The sequence below is a fragment of the Oryzias latipes genome, chromosome 2 (assembly GCF_053564925.1).
Source record: "Oryzias latipes strain Hd-rR chromosome 2, Olatipes_Hd-rR_3.1".
NCBI classification, from domain to species: domain Eukaryota; kingdom Metazoa; phylum Chordata; class Actinopteri; order Beloniformes; family Adrianichthyidae; genus Oryzias; species Oryzias latipes.
The window spans coordinates 11,965,120-11,986,774 of record NC_136238.1 but is presented as its reverse complement, the minus strand read 5'-3'; the positions used below and the strand labels follow the sequence as shown (position 1 = coordinate 11,986,774).

Genomic DNA, 21,655 nt, shown 5'->3' with positions numbered 1-21,655 from the left:
AGCACTACGATGCCCTAGGTGCTTTCCCATTATATTTTTGCAATTGTTGCACTTGCTAACTTTGAACGGTTTTGTCACCGCCACTGACAGCCAATGCTGACACCACACGAGCCTCCTAGGGGCTCAGCAGGTGCCAGCGCTGCTGACGGTGGTGTGGCTGAACTTGGGCATTGAGGTCACCATGTAGGTGGCCATGAAGGCGGCGTTGATGCCGCCCTTTCCCTCCCTCCTCCTACGCCACCAATTGCTAACTTTGAACGTTTTCGTCAAACTGATGATCCAGTGTTTTTTTTCTCATTTTGAAAGTTTATCTCTTTTCTGCCCATCGCCCTAAACTCGCAGATATCACGCTTAAGCTACGTACACACTGGACATCATTTAGCCCATGGTGTTCAAAGGGAGGGGCTTCTTCTTCTTCTTCTTCTTTTTCCATTGTTACCTTCTGCCACCAACAGTTAGAGGAGGCATGAAATGGTGCAAATCTTGCGGTTTGGGCACAAAACGGAAACAATTTGGTCGTTGCTAGTGTCCTTGCAATGGCGGATGTGGTTTACCACATGTCAGGAGATATTATCTTTATTCAAAAAGCAAACACAGAAGTTGTTAGCCTAGGTTTCACTGACAGCGTTAAATGGCCACACTTTTTGTACGTAGATCTCAAAAACTATTGTAAAAATCTGTGAATGTGATTTAGGTTTACCTGCATTTATTGGAAATGGCTGCTGGAATGCCCGTTGCAGAGGGTGGTGTGAATCTATCTCTACGGTTCTGTAAAATATATTCAGCCTTTTAATAATTACAACGTCTAGTTGCACTTTTATTGTTGTCAGCTCTACTGCAGCTTCCCGGGCAGACTGTCATACTGACCGCACGATACTACTTTGGCGTGGGCGGAGCAATACTGCTACCAAGTGAGTAACTGTTAGAACCATAGTGTTTTTTTCCAGATAGTTTGGTTCTTTTCGAGCTTTGTCTTCCAATAAAGCCAAACCAGATGGCGTTCTTCACCTGTTTAAACTAAGACCACAGGACTGTTTTAGTTTCAAAGGAACCATGGCAATCAATTTTTTGATTTAAGGATTTCTATAAAGGTTCCTTTTGAGTGCTTCAGTTTTCCGTGGTGCTTATATGAATTTCAAATAAGTGTATTCTTAAGTGGCTGTAGGTATGGCTGTCCTCCTAATCTCTCCATGGTTGGGTTCAATTAAATTCGTCGACTGACATGAACCATACCACTGAGATAAAGTGCAAAAAGACTGGATTTAGTGGATTTAGACACAGCACATGTCTTCGTAAGGAAAGTGGTTTCTTCTAAATTCCTTTGGGAGAATACTTTAAAATCCCGTCCCCAGAGGGGCGAACGGAAAGTAATTTGAAAGGATGGAAAACCTCTCCTAGAGTGAGACTACCGTCGCTCCTAGACGATATAGTTTTCTCAGATTTCCAGAGGGAAATACAATCTTTAAGGGCCGTCCACACGAATAACTTGAAAGCTGTGAGGATCAGCACTGCAGAGCAACATCAATCTGTGAGCACCGCTCTAAAGAGGACGCCGCAATCTTCGGCTCTAACGGGCTCCAATAAAATCCAACGACCAGCCGTGGGAGAATCCACCCCTTTATGAGAGCTGTCACCTCCAGAGAGCAATTTTTAGTGCTACCGGTGTGCGAGTCAGAATCAGTTTGGGTTCTTTCTGGTTCATTTTAGTGGTCCAGGTCTTGTCTAGGGTTTTCCCTTAGATTTTTCTTTTCTGTCATTTTTTAATTTCTTTAGACGTCCTTCCCAAATCGTACTCAGAAGCTCCGTCATTTACATTAAAATAAATTGCGTCATAGGCCATTGCCAACTGGACCCTGTACCACTTTTTCTGCTAACCCGAGTTTGGTTGTTTGTCAAACAAAGTGGACTGTCAAAAATAACATGAAGCTTATTTATTGAAAGCCATTCGTTTTTTCAGGGAATTCTAAACGGGGCACGGACAAATTGACTGGATAATCCCTTGCTGACCTGACTTGGATACGTTTGCAAATTTTATTTTGTCTATTGCATCTTGCCAGTTGATCCTGAGGCTCACCTCAACGCTTCAGTGTTTGTAATTAATGTTAATCAAAACGCGCCTCTGTTATCTCATTTGACTCTAACCCTTCAGACGATGTCATTTGGGTTTTCAAATTGCTGCGCAACATCACAGGTCATTCCCAATGTAATTACACTCTAATAACCTCTCTCATTTTTTAGGTTTTAATTATTTAAAAGGCTTCCTTCATAAGAATGCTGGCTAAATTTACCAAATATTTGATATTATTCTGGATTTCTGAAGAACCACCGATGATGGTTACTTCTATTTACTTTGGCGTAAACATAGTTCTATACAAACTCATGCAATGGAATGGAAACCAAAAATTGTTGCTCTCCATTGACTTACAACTGAGCTGCAATTAATGCCTAACAACAAGGAGAAAATGTAATTTTGTGTGGTACAGGTGCAGAGGTATTAAAAGAAAATGTTTTCTGCTAAGGGGTAAAGAAACAAATGACTTTGTTCTGGGGGGGAAAAAAAGAATTATATAAAAGTTCTGTGAATTGGAGATTGCATAACATCATGACCCTAGATAAATCATTTTCTTCCTTTTCAATAGTAGCAGCCTTTCACGGTTTGGTCTGGGTTTAAGTCGGGTCTCACCAGTGGTCTCCTTGTTCTGGCTCAGCTCAAACTGAATGCCTCGGTAAAGCTCTCTGGAAATCAGGCCGTAAGCTGTAATCATCACCACTCCCGGGACGAAGAACAGGGTGAACAGCAGCAGCACGTACCTAGGAAAAAAAGACGAGAGCAAGAAACGGGGGGGGGGGGGGGGGGGGGGGGGAGTCACTTGTGAAACCGAGCGACCTTCAAAGGCACATTTTGAAGACATTTCCCAAAACGAGCTGAATATTTTTTTCACACATGCACTACCGAAGGCTGTAAAGATGCCTGGGGCCTTCCCAAATGCCCCTTATTATTCTGTTAGAAAGAAGATGGCATGGGGCTGGGGGTTTCCCCTGCGGCTTTTTCCCTGAAGCACTGGATCTGTCTTTCCTTGAAATGTTTATTTACTCGCCTTGTTGCTGATGCAACATTGTAGGGCATCAGCATATTTCATGTGCTGCTGCAGGTTTATTAGTTCCTCCTTAAAGCGGAGCGACGGCGCACAGCTTTCTTTTTATGTCCTACAGCTTCCAGCTCTGAAGAAGACATTTGTTTCGCTTTTGAAGTGACACACAGGAGGATGAATTACCCAAAATGATAGGACCTGATGCTCACTTGCTCAATGATGCATACATTTGTTTGTGTTGCGTCCTAAATCAAACAACTGCTTGATACCATGGCGCCCTGATTACCAACCGGCGGTACGTGTACCCCTCGGGGTGCACTGTTAGTACATTAATAGTACAAAAGAGTAAAATAAAATGAACATCTCAAATGATTTCAAATGTTTTGTCAGAGGTTTGGGTCTTAAAGGGTCGTAATAATCCCAGTTCAGCCTCTAGATGAACTATTGACCTAAACACTGAAATCCTGTGACTCTGCTCTCAGACACTCTACATCAACTTACTTTCAGACCCTTCCAGTATTGTTTCAGCTTTTTAATGAAATATTAGACAGTTCTAAACAACAGAGTTAAAATCTGAGTTACACAAAAGCTGCTTTATGAGTCCAGATTACTCCAAAAGCGACATTAGTTAAATCCGGACTTGATCAGTTTTTGATCAATCCAATTATCTCTACTCAGAAAATGCAAAGTTGATTTTATAAAATTGATTTCCTTTTAACCCTTTTTAAAAAAAAAATTTTTTTTAACTTGTCCTGTCCAACAGCTGGGCAAACATATGAGAGCTGAAGGCCTATTAAGTTGGACATATTTTATTTTCACAACAGGGGTTGTGAATCTTCTGACAAACCAGAGGTATGTCTGAATAAACCCCGTTTGTAATCGAACCATGAAGCAGCATAAAGCAACAAGTTTCTGGATGGTTATACTCATTCCAGTGAGGTTCAGATGTAATACAAGCCTATAAGGGCGGGGCCTGTCCACACACAAACCCAAATGTTATAGCATACCTGTTGGCTCAAAAAAAATGTCTACATGTCAACATGTACACAATACAAATAATGTTCACAAACGCATACCTATGCCTTTAAACCAACTAGTGTGAAATATTTCCTTCAGTCACGCCAACTATTTGTACAAAGGTGAGCTAACACCTGCGCTCAAGTGAGTGTTTATGTTCTTCTAAAATGGATGATGGAATGTGGAAAGAAGGCGGGAAAGTGCCCAGCCATCCCCATACCAAGACCCCCGCTGCAGCAGTAGCGGCAGCCAGAACCCCCCCCAACGCCCGCACGGCAGCAGAGAGTGAACAACCGCCCCCCGGGCGACCACATCCGCCACCCCAGGCCAGGGCCAGCAGGACCGCCGCGAGTCCCCCAGAGCCAGAGAGCAGGGAGGCATGGGTGGACAGAGAGCGCAGCTCCAGCCCAACCAAGAGAGCACCAGGAGGGCCCAACGCAAGGCCCCACCCCAGAGGAGCGCCCACAACCCCGGACGAGCACCCTATCACCACCCAAGAGTTTGGGGCATCCCCCCGCCCCAACCCCAGGTACGAGCCGGGACCCCCTAAGGGGGGGGGAACCCGCTCCGCGCTCCAGGCAGCCACCCACCCGGCCCACATTTGGTCCACGAAGGAGCCAGGCAGGGGCCAACCATCCCCTCCCAGGAGGAGGGCACCCAGGAGAAGAAGGGGTCCACAAGAAGTGTTGTAAACATGGCCCAACCAGGCTTACCCACAGTTGGAAATTTGGTGAGGCCCAGCACTCAGGGGCAAGGACCAGAACCCAGACCACAGGGACACGGACACCCCCAGGCTCAGGTGTAATGTTATTCCCGGCTTCTGGCCTTGCCAGAAAGCTCAGGGATCCCTCTCCTTCATAGCAAAATAAACCTACTGTGCCTCAATCCAAGTCGTATTTTTCTAATATTGATATAAGATTTATTTAATTTTGACACCATTTTTAATGTTATAGGTCGATTTGATTAACAACTTGCCTCAGACAGATCGATCTGGTTGGATTGCAGGAATATAAATCGACTGAGTCGATTGATCGTTACAGTCCTTGCAAACACTTTTGTAAAGTGCATATCAGCACAAAATCGTTTTTCTCTGCTTCAGGCAATGTTGGAATTGTGGGGATTGTGTAAATGGTTAAAGAGTTCTTATAGAGGGTTTAAACAAATTCTTGCCTTTTTAAAGCAGAAAAAGCAAGTTTTTGTAAGTTTATAATGTAAAAATCAAGGATTTATAATAATTTGAGTGAAATCTTTGTTTTATTAAATCCCTAATTATGTAAAAATTTATATGCCAGTCACAACAAATTCTGATAAATTTTTATTAAATTGAATTATACATTTATTTATTAAGGTAAATAAGTTATATTTTTAACAACTATCTTAAATTTAATTTATCCAAAATCTCAACACATACAGTATGTAAGGATATAACAAAGAGGCTTCGTGGGGTGAACCTAACCTCAATACTGATAAAGTTGCTCAACCCCTCTTATTTTGTCTGTTAGCCTGGAAACATAGAAAAAAATGAGTCAAGGATTTGTAATGCAAAACCTTTCTTTGAACAATAAAAATAAAAAAGATTTTAAGATTTTCAGTTCAATCGTTAAATGAAGTATTTGATCCCTTTGCTCTACCAGATGTGGAAAAACCCTTTTGTCTTATTGCAGTTCCTCTCCACATCATTAAAGTTTCATGGCTCATGAGCTCAAGCTGCCTGCATAGATTTACTGTGGGATTAATGTCTGGAAATCTGCTGAACCTACACCAGAACCTAAATCTGTCTTTTTTAGAACACGTTGTTTGTGGTTTGTGACTGTATTTTTAGGTGAATAGATAGAAATTTATTAATGATACATGATCTCCTTGGAGATGTTCTATTCTCTTAGTGCAACCTCCATGTGTTTTCAGGGTCATAGACCTGCTCTGAAGAGCTGGAGGTTGTCATCTGACTTCTTTAGACATTCATCAGCAAACTTTTTCTTGATTTTTTATTTGTATTTTCACTTGTGATAGTTTTTTGTTGTACTGATGGGTCCACCTTCCTTGATATCCCATGCATACTTTTGTGTCGATACCTGGTAAATCCTCATCGTGTTACTGTTTAAATTCCATACTGAGATCTTTCACAGTGAAGAGGAGAAGTTGTTTGAGTTGACAAAGGCCTTGTAGATAATTCTGCTTTTAGCATTTGGCTGTTCACGCTGGACTGTAGCTACCCGATACTAGCACAAGTACCTACCTACATTTGGAAGAGGCTTGGTGCAACATTTTGAAGTGTGGCAAATCTCGTGATCTTGCTTCAGACTTTCTTTCAAAGCTCTATTCCTATACGATGAAAGACTTGATGTTGTATAATTCTAGCCGGGCACAACACGCACTTATTGATTTCTCCTTTATGATCAATTTTCATCGGTTGGCACTTCCGTGAACTGAACAACGCTACCCCACGTCACTACCAAATCCTACTCCCCGATTGATTGAAGTACAACTTTAATTTCACCAGGCCATGCGTTTTGTTCGCTGAGCCCAAAAACAGGCTTAGAAACTTGCATAGTTATATGTGAACACGAGAGTTTTGATCGCAGAAACCCAAAATGGGCATTTACATTGACTTTTCATTGGAAGTGGGCGTTTGAACGCGTATTCCCAAAGCTGATGTGAACATAGCATTACCTTTTTTAGGTAATTTAATGAATCTACCATAAATTATAGATTTATCTCACTTTTCCAGTAGTGCTCAATCATGGATTGCAAACCCTTAACAGTCGCTAAACTATCTGTGGTTGGCTTAACAATTCCATACGGTGTCATCTTATGTATTGATTTTTGTGCAAATCAAAGCAATTAGGTTAACGTGGAGTAGATGTATCTTTATTCCTGGCTGCATAGGAGCATAATTGACACATAAAGTGTCGTTTCTGCTGAAGACACAGTTGCAATAATCTGCAAGTGTCGCAACAGCAAAGTCAGAGCCTCAACAAAGAGCCTTCTTCTTCCTCCTGCCACAACACTGCAGAGGTGAGGCTCACTTGAAAGATTTAACAAAACAGTTTCTTCAGTAAATCAAAGGCGCTCCACTCGCGCTGCTCACTTACACTGTCATATGAATAATTGAAATTACTGGTTGCTGTCTCTTCACTTTCTCATCCTTCTGCTGCTCCCTTCTTCGCCGCTCAGACGCTCTGAAGTGCCAGCACCTTTCCAATGTTATCGGCCCATTAAACGGCTGACATGGGTTGTTATCGCTCCGGTAATTATGCATAGGTCTTGGTGGCGAGAGGAAGAAGAAAGGAAGCTCCAGTTGATCTCAGATGCGCAGAGGGCAGCTTTAAATATGTAGCTGCTCTCCAGGTACAGACAAAGAAGCGTGACCAATTGTTTTTCTTCTTTTTCTTTTGCATGTGAAAGAGTCACTTCTTCATAAAGCCAGTGATGAAAGTCTTCCGGGAATTCCCGGAAATCCGGGTTTTTGAGCAAACCGAACGTACTTTCCGGGAAATAAAGACCTGATCTCTACGGACAAATCGCTTTCCGGATTAGAAAATGGTCTGAAATCAGCTAATTTTAGCTTTATTTTCTATATTTCTCCGCAGATCGCTTCCTCTATGGTCGTGGCCATCTTTCGTCTTCCCGGCCTAATTGACCAATGACGGGACGTTTTAGTTGCTTTCGGATGCGTCGACGGGTCTGATTGGCTCTGTCTGCACCACGTGGTCAGCGTGACTCGCTTCCCTAGAGACCAAAACTGGCGGACCCACGCTAAACTTTCACAAACACATCTGAAGAGTTTGCGATCAAATTTGTGTTAAAATAATGGCAGGCATCGTCATTATTGAGCGTGGTCACGACCTCAGTTGTGAGAAGACGATAAAAAACAAATTGAAGTGGTCTTGGCTGGAAAAAAAAGATTTTTAAGGTAGTGTAGGTCAAATACTTTTTTGTGTAAAATAATATCAAAACCACATTTTGAAATAATTTCAATTTTAGTTTTGAGTTTCAGTTTTTATTTTGAATACATTTCTCTATCTAATTTATTTGTATTTCCTAATTACCATGATTTAGTTCAGTATAGTTGACATTAATTATAAGTATTTGATGGTTTGGACCCGCACTCCCTTAAAAAATAATGTTTACAATGTTTAGTTTAGTTTGTATGTTTGTTTTGATATTTCCCAGATTACTTAGTATTGGTGTTAAAGAATTGATGTATTATGTTATAGAAAGATAGTTTAAAGCAGATCCCATATTTTGATCTAATTATAGTTTGAGAAAACAGTGCAAGTGGATGTTGTACATCAGTCATTTCTAAAGCAGAAATAATGTATAAATAACTGAGGTATTTTCATAGAATATCATAGTTACTGGTGTTCTTTTTGCCATTTGGGGCTTTGATGTTACTATATTTTAGCAATTGTATGTTTTGCAGCTTTAAGGAAAAGCGTAGATTGTAGGATTGTGTTACTTTGAGCAATTTTCCAAATTCTTTTTTAGGACCAGCAAGTCCTTAATGGAGAGTCAAACTAGGGGTTTGAATGACAAATCATGATGCTCCAATTAGTCTTAGTTTCTTGATAAAGAAGTGAATAACTAGCTGCCAGAATGCACCAGAATGCATCTAAGACCACGTATTTTTCCAAAATTTCGCTCTGTGCCCGCCATATCGCTCAAAGAAAAGTTCAGGGATTTTTTCCTTGCCTGACTTTCATCACTGTAAAGCATGAAGCTGGTTTTTGTATCAACTGGTCCTAAAAGCAATGTTGCCCCACAGTGAAAGTCAAAAACAGGGGCGTCCGAATGTTTTGCAAAGAGAGGCCTCACCAAACTACAGTTGAGGTGAAAATGTTTTAGGGCCAACCATACAGCCTAATGTTCTTTGAACTATTACAAACAATAAATGCAACTGAAATATTTAATAAACGTTTTATTGCAATGGTGTACATTTATTTTCTTTACTGTAGGCGTGTAGTGGCAGCCACTCCTCAGTCAGTCTGCCCCAGGGCAGCTGCGGCTCCATCAGCAGCTTGGGATAACCAAGTATGAATGAGGAGTGAATGAATAATGGATGCACATTGTAAGCGCTTCAAACGTCGGGAAAAGTGCAGATAAATCTAATCCATTATTATTATTAAATTACACAGAAAAAAATAGAATTGAAATATGTTTTTATCAAAATTACTGTCAATTTTGTGCACCATTTATTCTCAGCTTGTCTTAGATGCCGTGTCCCGTCTCATTTGGTATTAAACTACTTATAAACAGCCACAATCTCTGAGAATGTTAGGCATACACAGATGTTTCCCATTTCATTAAAAATTTACTTCAAATATTAGGGCTTACAAAAAAGGGGTCACCCTCACTCCTCCAGATTTGAATTGCTTTAGAAACGTGGGGATCATTGGAGAAGGTAACCACCAATTTCAATAGCACACACAGGGCCCGTTTTGAGGGACGGTTTGGGTGATCAGATGCCGCGTTGGAGGATAGAGGCAAGACCCAGAAACATGAACCCCAGAATAGCTTGGGACCATTTTTATTTTATAAATTATTTGTGAATCCTTGACTATGACCAACCAGTCAGCCACGGGGAGGGGTGAAGCAGGAACAGCAGGATTGTTCTGCTAAAAATACAACATTTTATTAAATCAATAAATCTGATTTCTTTCAATTGCCCTTTTTCAATCTGAGTTTGTACTGCTCTGCTTTGGAGCATGTGCAGCGGCGTTGAAAATGATTAACCTCAGTTAAAACTCACACATATGAACACAAAAAGCCGAACAATAAGCCTTGATTACAAATCTTTCGTTAAAATAGGGATTTAGTTAAATTATTTAACCAAACCTGCGATTCTGTGAACAGAAGTGGACTACTCCACCTCTGTTATGTTTTAACAAACATGTTCTAAAATCATAAGTGGAGCCTTTTGTGCTTCTAATATCGGGGATGGGAGTGCCATGTGTACAGTCCATGCTGTAAACAGTCAACCTCGTGATGGTGTAACGTCCAACCCGTACCTTCTTACTCAACTAAATTGAGACATTTTTTTAACCTGTAGTCTTTGTTTTTTGGATTGACACTTAGGGATAAACCTGCTGGACTCTCTGCAGGAAAACATAGTTTATAACACTACAACTTTCATCAGAGTCCACAGGTTTATACTTCTGAAACCGGAATCTTCAGTACCAATAATCCGTAATGATCAAAGTGAATCGCTTCTGCAGCCAGATCATTTGTCTGATTAGTCATAAAGCCTTTAACAAAGGATGGCAGCGGTGCACATCAGTCTGGACATAAAAGCGGCGGCAGCAGAGAGGAAGAGCCCATCTGTCATTCACTCTGATATTCTAATGTCTTCCAGGACCACTCTGAACTCGGCACAGCCCCTCGCTTTCACCGCCCATTTAGGACTTCAAAGTGTCTGATCAGCTGGCTGTTTGATGAGCTGGAAAGTCTTTGAGACAAAAGCTCAGTGGAGCACACATGTGAGTGGGGCGAGCCACTCCGATATAAATGATTATTGGGGATCTGAGCTTTGTTTGGGTCAAAACAGAAAGCCTTCCGGCTGATGCGACCAGTGAAAAAAAGAGAAAAAAGAGCCGTTTATGACTGTTCATACAAGCCCCGGAGAGACTGTGAGGGGTTTTACAGGCCAAGTATCCCACTACTGCTGCACTTTTGAAGTATTTCAAGGCAGATTGTTCCCCAAAATTGGGGTTTTATACAACATTTCAAAAGTTGGTGAAGCAGCACAGAAAGCTGCTCAGTTAAGTGGAACAGGACAAGCCGGGTAAAGACTGAATTGGATGGGACTTGGGTTTTTGAAGCAATTTAATGGATTTGCGAGGTCTATCCATATTGAGTCTTATTTTCAGCATTGGAACATGCCCAGAATAACCGTTTAGATCTGAGGGAAGGCAAAACAAGCCCCCTAGTTACTACCAAAGTAGTGCTACTTTTACATAAGGGGGCAAAATTTACATTTAAAGACGCCGTTCGAATGTTTGTTCTCCACCTTCAAAATCTGTTGTTGAATTGAACCAAGAACTACTGCGTTTTCTGCACAACATGGTGCACTGGAGTATGAGGCACTCCATCAATGAATGAGCTATTTTCAAAACTATGTCATATTCTGCATAATGGGCATCAAACTATAAGGCACATTAAGAGAGACAAGTGTCAGTTAGTCAGACGTTATTTACTACGTTCACAGTAGACTCTAGAACAGGGGCACTCATTACATTGATCGCGATTGATTGCAAAGGACGTGGGTAGATCAAAGTCTATTAAAGAAATAAATTGATATTTAAAAAAAAAAAAAGAGAAACATCCCTCTCACCCTGCCGCGGGTGGTTTTCACCCAGGCTCAGGTATTCTACCAGACGCCTGGGAGCTTGAGGGTCCTGCAGTATCTCAGCTGTTCCTAGCACTGCGCTTTTCTGGACTGAGAGATCTGAGGTCTTTCCAGGTATCTGTTGTAGCTACTCCTCCAGCTTGGGGGTTACTGCCCCGAGTGCTCCAATTACCACAGCCACTACTGTCACCTTCACTTTCCATGCTTTCTCCAGTTCTTCTCTGAGTCCCTGGTATTTCTCCAGTTTCTCATGTTCCTTCTTCCTGATGTTGCCATCGCGTGGCACTGCCACATCCACCACAACGGCTTTCCTCTGTTTTTTATCCACCACTACAATGTCTGGATGGTTCGCCATTACCATCTTATCAGTCTGGATCTTGAAGTCCCACAGGATCTTTGCCCTCTCATTCTCTACCACCTTCGGAGGTCTTTCCCATTTTGACCTTGGGGTTTCCAGTCCATATTCTGCACACATGTTCCTGTATATTATTCCAGCCACTTGATTGTGGCGCTCCATGCATGCTTTACCTGCCAGCATCTTACACCCTGGATTGTTTCAGGCATTTTAATGTGTTGTGTGTGTGTGTGTATACATACATACATACATACATACATACATACATACATACATACATACATACATACATACATACATACATACATACATACATACATACATACATACATACATACATACATACATACATACATACATATAGTTTTTCACATCTTATGCAATCTCCTTGTTCAACCCATGGAATAAAACTTGAAAGTCTGCACTTCAATGGCATCTAAGTTGTTTTATTTAAAATTCACTGTGGTAATGTACAGAAACAAAATTAGAAATAATGTGTCTCTGTCCAAATATTTATGGTCCTGATATAAAAAAAAAAAAAAAAACGCCCCTCTCACCCTCCGCGGGTGGTTTCTCCTCCAAGCTCGGGTCCTCTACCAGAGGCCTGGGAGCTTGAGGGTCCTGCGCAGTATCTTAGCTGTTCCTAGCACTGCGCTTTTCTGGACTGAGAGGTCTGAGGTCTTTCCAGGTATCTGTTGTAGCCACTCCTCCAGCTTGGGGGTTACTGCCCCGAGTGCTCCAATTACCACAGGCACCACTGTCACCTTCACTTTCCATGCTTTCTCCAGTTCTTCTCTGAGTCCCTGGTATTTCTCCAGTTTCTCATGTTCCTTCTTCCTGATGTTCCCATCGCTTGGCTCTGCCACATCCACCACAACAGCTTTCCTCTGTTCTTTATCCACCACTACAATGTCTGGTTGGTTTGCCATTACCATCCTATCAGTCTGGATCTGGAAGTCCCACAGGATCTTTGCCCTCTCATTCTCTACCACCTTCGGAGGTGTTTCCCATTTTGACCTTGGGGTTTCCAGTTCATATTCTGCACACATGTTCCTGTATATTATTCCAGCCACTTGATTGTGGCGCTCCATGTATGCTTTCCCTGCCAGCATCTTACACCCTGCAGTTATGTGCTGGATTGTTTCAGGGGCCTCTTTGCACAGCCTACACCTTGGGTCTTGTCTGGTGTGGTAGATCTGAGCCTCTATTGCTCTGGTGCTCAGGGCTTGTTCCTGGGCTGCCAGGATGAGCGCTTCGGTGCTGTCCTGTAGGCCAGCCCTTTCTAGCCATTGGTAGGACTTCTTGATATCAGCCACTTCAGTTATGGTCCGGTGGTACATCCCATGCAGGGGTTTGTCCTCCCATGAGGATCTCTCCTCCAGCACTGTATCCTCTGCTCTCCATTGCCTGAGACATTCACTGAGCACACTGTCATTTGGGGCCTTGAGCTTGATGTACTCATGGATCTTGGATGTTTCATCCTGGATAGTGGCTTCTACGCTCACTAGTCCTCGGCCTCCTTCCTTGCGGCTAGCATACAGTCTCAGGGTGCTGGATTTGGGATGGAACCCTCCATGCATGGTGAGGAGCTTTCGTGTTTTAACATCCGTGGTCTGTATCTCTTCCTTTGGCCATCTTATTATTCCTGCAGGGTATCTGATAACTGGCAGTGCGTAGCTGTTAATTGCCCGGGTCTTATTTTTGCCATTGAGCTGGCTTCTCAGGACTTGCCTTACTCGTTGGAGGTATTTAGCTGTTGCAGCTTTCCTTGTTGCCTGCTCCAGGTTGCCATTTGCCTGTGGAATTCCAAGGTACTTGTAACTGTCCTCGATGTCTGCTATTGTTCCTTCTGGGAGTGAGACCCCTCCTGTCTGGACTACCTTGCCTCTCTTTGTCACCATCCGGCTGCATTTCTCGAGCCCGAATGACATCCCAATGTCAGTACTGTAGATCCTGGTGGTGTGGATCAGGGAGTCAATGTCACGCTCACTCTTAGCATATAGCTTGATGTCATCCATGTAGAGGAGGTGACTGATGTTGGCCCCATTTCTGAGTCGGTATCCATAGCCAGTCTTGTTGATTATTTGACTGATGGGGGTTGAGACCTATGCAGAACAGCAGTGGGGACAGAGCATCACCTTGTTATATCCCACATTTGATGGACACTTGTGCAAGTGGCTTCCCATTGGCTTCAAGGGTGGTTTTCCACAGCTTCATTGAGTTTCCTATGAAGGCTCTTAGAGTCCTGTTGATGTTGTACAGCTCCAAGCATTCAGTGATCCATGTGTGTGGCATCGAGTCATAGGCCTTCTTGTAATCAATCCAGGCTGTGCACAGGTTGGTGTGTCGTGACTTGCAGTCTTGAGCGACTGTTCTGTCGACCAGGAGTTGGTGTTTGGCTCCTCTGGAGTCTCTACCAATGCCCTTCTGTGTGTTACTCATGAATTGATCCATGTGCCTATTTATCTTGGTTGCAATGATGCCTGACATGAGCTTCCATGTTGTGGACAGACAGGTTATTGGCCGGTAGTTGGATGGGACTGCACCCTTTGAAGGATCCTTCTGGATCAGGATCGTTCGCCCTTCCGTTAGCCATTCGGGGTGAGTCCCATCTCTTAGCAGCTGGTTCATTTGTGCTGCCAGGCGCTCGTGGAGTGCGGTAAGCTTCTTTAGCCAGTAGGCATGTATCATGTCAGGGCCCGGTGCTGTCCAGTTCTTCATACCTGAGACTCTTTCTTGGATGTCTGCCACTGTGATGGTTACTGGATTCTGTTCAGGGAGGTTGCTATGTTCTTTTCTTAGAGAGACCAGCCACTGGGCATTGCTGTTATGTGCTGTCTGTTTCTCCCATATACTTTTCCAGTACTGTTCAGTTTCTAGCCTTGGTGGGTCTGCTCGGCTGTTTTGACCCTGCCACTGAGCGTACACTTTTGCAGGTTGAGTTGCGAAGAGCCTGTTTATTCGTCTGGCTTCATTGTCTCTTGTGTACCTCTTTAGGCGGCTGCTCAAGGCTAGGAGCCTTTGTTTGGCAGTTTCCAGTGCTTCAGGTATGGGCATCTGGCTGTATCTCTTAGGTACTTGCTTTCTCATTGTACCTCTTTGAGCCTCTGTCAGCTTACTCACATCCTTCCGAGTTGCCTTGATTTTGGCCTCTAACCGTTGCTTCCGTGGTGGGTACTGTTTTCTTCCATGGTTGCTCTTGTAGCCAAGCATTTCAAGGATCACTGCTGCTGAAGTGTAAACCAGTTCATTGGTTTCTGAGATGGTTGTGGTAGGAATTGCCCTCAATGCTTCATTCACAGTTTCCAGTAGACTTTCAGGTACGTCACTTAACCGTTGTAGTTGGTGTCGGGGTTGCCTAGTGTTCATTGTAGACATGATCTTGTCTTTCAGGTCAGTTGCTGCCTCGCTCAGCGTAATTGTGGTTGTTGGGGCTGTGTACCCAATCTCAGGGTGGGAGTGTGGAATAATCTCCTCTCTGACCTGTTGTTCTGGCTCTCCCGTGGCATTGTATTGTATCGCTTCAATTTCAAGTTGTGATAGGAGTTGCCGTTTGTGGATGTTAGAGCACTGAGCTACCAGTTGTTTGGCAGTTAGCCTTGATTGTGGGTTTCGAAGCATCCATTCATTCCACATTCTCTGCATGTAACCCCTCTGGGTGGGATTACTTGAGTAGTAGCATTCTAACAGAACCTTGTTCTCACATCTAGTCCATTTCCGTCTTGTTCCAGTAGCCCACTTTCCATCAGGGTGCTCTGGTTCCTCAGCACCTGACGCAGACCTTGTTTGGCCGGGCGACGTCTGAGCCGGCATGACATGTGGTTCATTGTCTCTCATGTTGTGAGGTAGGCATTAACGTTAAGGGTCTTGCCCAAGGACCCTCACTGGGTGATGTAATTGCCCGTCTTTGTTATGGTAATTGCCCCATTTCCATGGTAATTGCCCCATTTCCATTACCATTAATTGTTCGTTCCGCCCTGGGAATCGAACCCGGGTTTCCTGCATGACAGTCCTGCACCTTACCAACCGAGCTACCCAGCCATATATATAGCCATATAGCCATACAGCCATACAGCCATATATATATATATATATGTATATATATATATGTATATATATATATATATGTATATACTTGTATATATATATATATATATATATATATATATATATATATATATATATATATATATAGATATGTGTGTATCCATTAAAAAAATTCTGTCTGGGAATAATCATCCTCATTGTGAAGTGTGTCACTTCATTGACGTGCAGAATGACCAATTGAACATCCTGTGACACATACATAACTGCACATGGATGTTTAACTACAATGAGCTCTCGTTCTTTCTTCCTGCTATCAGAAAGTCACTGTCTCTGGGTCCCCGGCGGCGGAGCATTCCGGCCCACAAGACTGTTTTGCTGCCCACTTGATCTGAAGCAAGACCGAGACGCCCCGTAAGACCCAGCCGTCTGACCCTGCCATGGTGCCTGCTGCTGGGTCCGCTGTTCTCACCCAGGGGATCCGAGCCCACTCAGGTAGCAGTGTCCAAAAGCACGCTTCTTGAGCCCTGCCCACAGGCCAGTGGCCGCCGTTTGCTCAGCCGTGGTTAAGCCGGCCACGCTTTAAAAATTTCATAACAAGATTTACAGCAGAGCATGAAACATGATCGTCACTGCTTTCTGTTTTCATAATGTTTTCGAATTATATATTACAACAACATTAATACACACAACAAAACTATCTCCACACAAAGATTTGTGTACTCTAACTTTGCAGTTTTTGAGTTATTAGTACAGAAACGTAGCATTTTTGACTGAAGATATAGTAGCAGTTGTCAACTTTGAAGTTCAGTAAAGTGACTTTGGTGCATAATTGCAGGCCTTAACTTAATTTCCCTGTTCCAAACGTCCTGTACTGTCATCTCACCAAAATTTATATATTTTTACTTTTGAATTAGTAGTACACAGTAGTATAAACATAGCTTTTTAGACTGAAAATACTGTTTCATTTTATCATCTCCTTTGGAAATATGGTCAAACTACAAAGTTCAACTAAATACAAGCTGTAAAAATGTTTGTAGATCAATGCTGCAGATGTTTTGTGATAAAGAGAAGCAGTTCTCGCACTCAACAGAGTATCGGTTTCAGGTGTTGAAACAAATTTGTTGTAGTCCCACTTTTGGGAGCTACAACCTTCAAACAGACTCTGATTTCGTATCTATTTGTGCCGTCTGCTTCAGCCATTTTCACACAGACTATGAAGCGTTTTACTTTCTATCACAAATGACTTGTTTCTCCTCTCTCCTTTTTAGTCCATGGAAGTGCCAAGCGTTTAAAAAATTGATCATGGAGGAGAAAATAATTGCGGTTTGTGACCGACCGAAATGATCTGACACCAAGTCTTTCATACATGGGAATAGAGCTGTGACAGAAAAAGCCTGGAGCGAGTTTTGTGAGATTTGCACCGCTTTGACATTTCCCACCAAGCCTCTTCCAACTCTGTGTACATGTGCTGATATCGGGGTAGCGACAGTCCAGTGTGAAGATCGTATGCATAAAGCGCATTCAAGAATGCCTGTTTACGGGGTATATACATCTATATACATGCCCTGTATGTACGTAGTAATATAGTGAAAAAAATGCGTTACTTCCACCATCAACTTCCTCTGCTCTCATCTTGCCATAGAACCTGTTATTTCAAACCATGTGCCTAAGTAACTGCCTCATGACAAACTCTCAACTAGTGAGAAACAAACTAATAATGACATCTCCTGATGTAATTTAAAGGAGGGTGACGATGCGTGCCGATGAATTAAAACTTGAAAGCAACTCATCGGCTTTGACAAAGAAACTCTCAACATGTCTGCTCCGACTTTCTTCATCGCCCCACTGGTCTCCACAGAGCATGCTAAATAAGTCAGCCGCTGCCTCGTCTTTTCCTGCAGAAGCTTAGCAGCTTGATAGACAGCCAGGCAAGAGGAGGAGACGCCTTTGGAGTTTTTGAACACAAAAGCCTGTCAAAAAGGCTGATGTACTTGGTTTTGCTAAATTTGGCTTCTTAGTTATTTTAATTGTGCATTATCCAAAATTGCTTAGAGACAAATTTCTGAAAAACTCACTGGAGTAGGGGGCTATCCTTAAATGCATCTGTGGCTTGAATATACATATTAGTCTACTTGGGAATCTCTAGTCCATAGAGGGTGTGTGGTGCAAATAGATGGGAGGATTACCTCACAGGGCAATCGTGACTGCAGCAGCAGTAATCCTTTCTCTCTTGACCTTTCTAATAGGCTAAGCTCTGCTCCTCTTTCCATCTCAGCGAAATGTCAGAAGTGGGAAACAATTGGAGTTATTCAAAATGAAAGCGAAATGGTTATAGGAAGGGCAGACGTGTTAGCCGCCCTATCTCTTTCTAATCATTCTTTCCCCAGCCTTCTTTTTCCTCATCATCTTTGTGATATGCACTTTGCTAAGCTATAAAAACTTTTGTCATTTCCACATTGTCTCTAATTAAACTTCGGCAGCAACACTCCACTCACCTTTTCCACCTCATGAAACTTCCCAATAAATCTAGTTTTCTTCAGACTCCACCTCTGTAGCCTCAACCATTTCTAGTCCCCAACTCAATTCTGAAAGGATAAATATTTAGCAGTTCTCCTTCCAATATTGCCACATTTTTCTCCTCTGTGCTGCTTTTTTTTTTAACAACCTGAGAGTAAATATGGAACAGCCTTGCCCTGTACTTGTTAGTCAAAATGAAAAAAACTACACAGTCCAGAAAACCCAAATTGTTGACATTTCACAAGGGTGTGATTGGGCCTTTTGCCTACCAAAGTATCCTATAAACTAATAAAATTAGCACTGAGTAGACATTTATTGATTAATTGTGCATAATAATGTTCCTGACTTTTCTAATGAAAAATAATCGGCACATATTTTGACTTTTGAAACTTGATCTGCATATTATATGATGAATTCTCATATAGTGTTATGTCTATTTGACATATTTATTAAGTACTTCATCTTTGTCTTGTGATTTATTGATACTTAAGGATTCTTAATGACCTGAAACTGTGCTGGTAAGGTATAAATATCAGATTAGAAGTGATGAACCAGATAATAATAATTCGTGGAAAGAAAAAATGGTAAGGTGGAACAGGGGTGGGATTATGTATATTCACTTCTTTCCACTCCCTTTCAAGCAATCTATGATTAAATGAGTAATTATCCTTCGTTTGATAAGTCTTTGTATGGATGTAAAACTATTTTGATTGTATTGTTTTGTACATTACTCTTGCTTCTTTTGCTTAAAATAAACCATTTTCAAATTAAAATCAAAATGTGAGTCGAAAACATAACCAAAAACACTTTAAACTAATTAAACCTTCATGAGCCAAAAAAAGTAAACTATTTTTTTTGTTGCTAATCCTAATTAAGCCACCAATTTTTAGTATTTGCTTGCTGAACTTCAAAACATCTCTACCAGACATAGTTTCAGACAAATACCAAATAAACAAAGGGCAGATATTTGACTTTCTTGAGCTCGGACAAGCCCCCATTTTTACCAATGTATCCCAGGTCAGCAACAAAAATGACCATTCTTACAAAAAAAATCTCATAAATTATTATCCTATTTTCCAGTGATTTCTTTCAATACTTATGAGTTTTATGGACTGTAAGTCATCAGTTAAGTAGAATTTTAGTTATAGAGTGTCTGGTGATGTAGAACCCGAACCAAATGATTTGTACAATAGAAATTAGAGCAAAGGTTCCAGTGTTGCTCGACTGAGTGAAAGTGAAATCGAGACTTAAACAACATTTAGGGCTGGGTCATATAGATCTAATCTCTTTCTTAGCTAGACTCTGTGATTGTTTATAGACTGATGGTGTGTTGTGACTTATTGGTTTGTACTGGGATAGCTAAAAGCTAGTTTTTCAGCTCCACTGTTGATGACAGCAGAAGCTAGACTTCTAATGAAGCATGGCACCTCTCTGCTCTGACAAATGATACGTTAAAATTATGTTCTTCTCTAGAAGCTTTAGTCAAAACACTGTCCAACAGCAAGGTTGTGATGATAACCTGTCAATGTTTGCTTTACTGCTCTCTGAACAAATCAGCTGTCAAACAAAAATCCAACTTTGAATAGATTTATAAAAGGTTCCCATCAAAATAGTATTGAAATTATTAGTCAATGACAAATATCCCAGTCGTAACTCTGTAGCAATGGCTCATTATCATCTGACCAGCTGGAACAGGAGTCAGAACTATTCCCGTGTCACCCTTACTCCAGCACCTTTGTCTTCTAAAAGCAACAAAAAACTGTTGGACATTTTAAAGTGTCATGACACCAAACTCAGAAACTAGAAGTCGCTGTCTAGGTAAAGTATTAGCTCGATATTCAAACATTCAAACCAAACATCTCTTTGATCAGAACCTAGATAGTTTTTACATGTTCTTTCACTTGCTCTAAGCCCAGGGGTCGGCAACCTTTTTTACTCAAAGAGCCATTTGGGACCGCCCCTAATAAAAAAGAAAGCACCTGGAGCCACAACCCGTTTTGACATCATTATATATATTATGCATGTATATATTATTCAAAGGTGCTCATTACGTCGATCGCGATCTACCGGTCGATCTTCAATGACATGAGTGTAGATCGTGGGCCAGAAAAGATTAAAAAAAAAAAAAAAAAAAGTACTTCTTTAAAATCCACCAGCCAATCAAAATCCTCACTGAGAAGTACGGGACTTGATTGACATGTAGATTGGCCAATCGGACATCGTCTGAAGCATACCTCGCTGCAAATGCACATTATGTTCTTTAAAAGATGATACAGCGGCCGCGTGTGGGAGGAGCTACTGGTTCTGGTCTGATCGCTGCATGGAGCGATGTGTTTATCAATGCATGGTAGACACTGAAAATGTGGAGAGATCAGGATTATTATTTTGAAGAGTTCTACTTGGTAATCATGTTTCCATGTTTGAGTTTATAAAATCATCCCAGAGAAAGTCTCTGCTTCACCTCCCGCAGTGAAAGCTGCGTTTGAATCTGACGCCCGTGTTTCAATCTCTCTGACAGAGTTTGAAGCCAAAGCCCCTCCTCCGCCTCTCCACCTGCTTTTCCTCTCTACCTGTTCACCTGTTCACATCCTCTGCAGCTGAGAGTTGTTTTCCCCGCGCTCCTCAGTTTTACACAGAGAGCGCAAAATACAATAGTCGGGGCGCTCCAGCGCCGCACAAGGATGAAAGAGCCGGACGCAGGTTATAGCGGGGATAGAGCGGGTTAAGCAAATGAATGGAAGAAGGCGGCCCGCTGAAGAAATATTCAATATTGTACACATTTTATTATTAGTCTGAACTTTCTTTTATTTAGAAAAATTGTATCTGTCCAGTACGAAAAAAAACATCAACAAAAGCTGTGTTGGGCGGTTTTTGGCTGGGTCTGGCGGTTTTCAGATGACTTTTCGGCTGGAAACCTGTGACTCTATCTGGCAACACTGGCGGGCGCGAACTCTCAGTCTGTCATCAGTCTCTGCCCCGCGGTACGTCAAGTTCCCGGCAGAAGATCGGAGGGTTTATTGAAGCCGCCCGCGTGCCTCTCCCTGCTATCAGCTCTGCAGGTCTCGCCCGATAAATACGAGCTCATTACGAAGCTGTTTTTTACGTGGCTCGCGCTTCGTGCGGAGCCACCAGCGCCTTTGAAATGCCATGAAAAATGAAAAAAATAAAATAAAATTTAATTATTATAAAATACTCAATATTTTCCAAAGTCACAGGGAGCCACAACAGATGGATAAAAGAGCCACATGTGTCTCCGGAGCCATGGGTTGCCGACCCCTGCTC

At 42.1% G+C, this 21,655-nt stretch overlaps 1 protein-coding gene across 1 annotated transcript in view; it reads right to left on the bottom strand.

Annotated features, from left to right (window-relative positions):
- Nucleotides 1-21,655, bottom strand: part of cckbra (cholecystokinin B receptor a) — a 58,362-nt gene that overhangs the window by 3,004 nt on the left and 33,703 nt on the right. Inside the window, exon 4 of the mRNA XM_004066683.5 lies at nucleotides 2,684-2,811. Coding sequence (XP_004066731.1) covers nucleotides 2,684-2,811 — 128 coding nt within the window. The remainder of the gene's footprint in view (nucleotides 1-2,683; nucleotides 2,812-21,655) is intronic.